This window comes from Peromyscus californicus, unplaced genomic scaffold, assembly GCF_007827085.1.
Source record: "Peromyscus californicus insignis strain IS unplaced genomic scaffold, ASM782708v3 Scaffold_3__1_contigs__length_106647218, whole genome shotgun sequence".
NCBI lineage: Eukaryota > Metazoa > Chordata > Mammalia > Rodentia > Cricetidae > Peromyscus > Peromyscus californicus.
Genome location: NW_026294551.1, coordinates 39,516,644 through 39,519,151, shown reverse-complemented (window position 1 = coordinate 39,519,151; position 2,508 = coordinate 39,516,644). Strand labels below are relative to the sequence as shown.

Sequence of the window (2,508 nt, the reverse complement as noted above, 5' to 3'; positions counted from 1 at the left end):
TAGGCGGTCACTTGCTCTCCTCCTTGCTGTGACAATACCCAACACAAGCAAGCAGCTTAAGGAAGGAAAGCGCTATCCTGGCTCCCAGTTTGAGGGTGCAGTCCCTTGTGATGGGGAAATCACGGTGGCAGGAGCATGAAGTCACATGGTGTCTGCACCCAGAAAACAGATCACCTTGCTTTCTCCTTTGTATTCAGTCCCAGACTAGCCCATGGGATGGTGTCACTCATATTCAGGGTGGGTCTTCACACATTAGTTAAACCAACCTAGAAACCCTTTCACACAAACTCTCTTAGGTGTTTTTTGATCCTGTCAATTTAACAGTTAAGATTCACACACACACACACACACACACACACACACACACACACACACACACACACACACAAGCTTTCTTGCCCTTTACTATCAGTCTAGTCAATTCCTAGCTTGGGGAAAAGATGGGCAGTGGGCGATAGAAATTGTCCTTGGTCTTTCCAGGGCAAACCCCAGGGGCTGCCCCCCTCTTTGCACTATAAATCCAGCTGTCCTGGGGCTGCCTATGTGCAAGGTGAATATCTGCTGATGGAGTGGACACCTTCCAGGGAAGCCCTGCTTAGTTTCAGCTGAGGGACTTGCTTCAGGCCGATCTGCGGCTTGCAGTTAGGATGTCAGTCAGCTGGAGAGGGGCAGTGTGGCTGAAATCCACTCGCAATTGGTCGAGCCTGAGATCAGTTTCCGGTTTAGTCAGCTATGCCTGTCCACCCGGCCTGCAGTGACCCTGGGCTTCCTACCACCAGGGAAAGTCAAAACTAGAAACAAACATACTCAGGAGGCAGAGGCAGGCAGAGCTCTGTGAGTTCCAGGCCAGCCTGGTTTATATAGTGAGTTTCCTCGTCGGACAGAGCTACATAGTGAGACTGTGTAATAATTAATAATTAATAATAATAATAAGAATAATAAGAATAAGAAGAAGAAGAAGAAGAAGAAGAAGAAGAAGAAAAGAAGAAGAAGAAAATTATTATGAGAACTACCTTTTTAAAAAAAAAACAACAACAACAACCCATAAACGACCACCTATTGAAATAACAATTGATGTTTATTAACGTTGGGTAACCCTCCCCCTTCCGTGTTGGCAATATATGTTCGTTGATTGCTTGCACAACGGCAAGCAGGAAACTGTGTGCTTTACCCAGACACTATCTAGAGTCAGCCTCACAACCACTCTTGAGGTAGGTGCTACTTTTCCCGCTTCAGAGACGGAAAAAAAAAAAAAAATGGAGCTTGATGGAAGCGAGGTGACTTGCTTGGAATCCTTAGCAAGGAAGCTCAGGAGGGCGGGAACTTGGCCGCAGTCCGGGAATCTGGGACTCCGAAGCCCTTTGGCAGGCAGCAGCTGGACGGCGGCATCTCCCCCAGGCATGCTGGATTCAGGCTCCCCCTCCCCGCCTGCAGGCGTGAAGACCCCTCTGTGGAAGAAGGAGGTGGAGGAGCCCGAGCCCAGAGAGGAGGAGCCGGAGGACGAGTCGTCGTCGTCGTCGTCATCGTCGGAGGTGGAGAAGCGGGACCCCGAGAGCACAGCGGAGGTCGAGGAGGACGCCCGCGATGCGGAGGAGCGCGAGGCCCTCTCGGTGTGCTACTGCCCGCTGCGCCAGGAGCCCAGTACCCAGCAGGTGGCGCTGCTGCGACGCTCGGACAGCGGCTTCTGGGGCTGGCTCAGCCCGTTCGCGCTGCTGGGTGGCCTGGCGGCCCCTGCGGACAGGTGAGACGCAAGCACCCGGGGCCGAGTTTTAGGGAGGAGGGCCTCAGGGCTACTGAGCACTCACGTCCCCGGCCCATAGGAAGCGTGGTGCCCCGGAAGAACCGTGCGTGTTGGAGACGCGGCGGCGGCCACCGCGCCACGGGGTTTGTGCGCGCTGCGAGATCCTTTTCTGCAAGAAATGCAAGAGCCTGCATAGCCACCCGGCCTACATAGAGCACTGTATTCTGGAGCACCCTGACCCGGGTAAGGCAGAGGCCGCCGGGAGCTCTGAGCGCATCCAGTCCCAGCCGCTGCACCCACAAAGCTCCAAACTCTTCTATCTCTAGTGCGTTCCACAGAGCTGTCCTTTCAAACTGCAGTCCTTGGCTCCTCCTTCCGGTGAAAAGGCCCACTGTCCGTTCACACCTGTTGTCTCGCCGCCGAACCACAGCAGAACCTAGACACTCCTCCAGAGACAGTACCCAACATCTACAGCTCTCCTGACCCACGCCTCCAATACAGCCTCACCTGCATCTTTTTCGTGTCTTTCTGGCCAGGCGAACAGAGGCATCGCCTTGAGAAAAACAGCCTCGGGGTTCCCTCTGCCCTTTAAGAAATTACCTCTTTCCCTCTAATCCCTCAATAAAGTCTCAAATCAGAGTCGCCTGAAGTGGAGTGGGGTGATAAAGATGGGACCCTCCTTTCTCTCTCCCGAGTACAACCCAGAAAGCAGGGGATAGCAGGGAGGTTCCTCCATGGTCTCCCCAGGACAGGGCAGTACAAAGCAC

The 2,508-nt window shown here is 53.8% G+C and overlaps 1 protein-coding gene across 1 annotated transcript; it reads left to right on the top strand.

Moving 5' to 3' along the window:
- Positions 1–1,070: 1,070 nt before the first annotated feature.
- On the top strand, positions 1,071–2,390 carry CUNH17orf50 (chromosome unknown C17orf50 homolog). Its single transcript, XM_052758096.1, has 2 exons — positions 1,071–1,741; positions 1,821–2,390. The coding sequence occupies exons 1-2, from the start codon at positions 1,122–1,124 to the stop codon at positions 2,065–2,067; spliced, it is 867 nt and encodes a 288-aa protein (XP_052614056.1). The 5' UTR covers positions 1,071–1,121; the 3' UTR covers positions 2,068–2,390.
- The last annotated feature ends 118 nt before the right edge of the window (positions 2,391–2,508 follow it).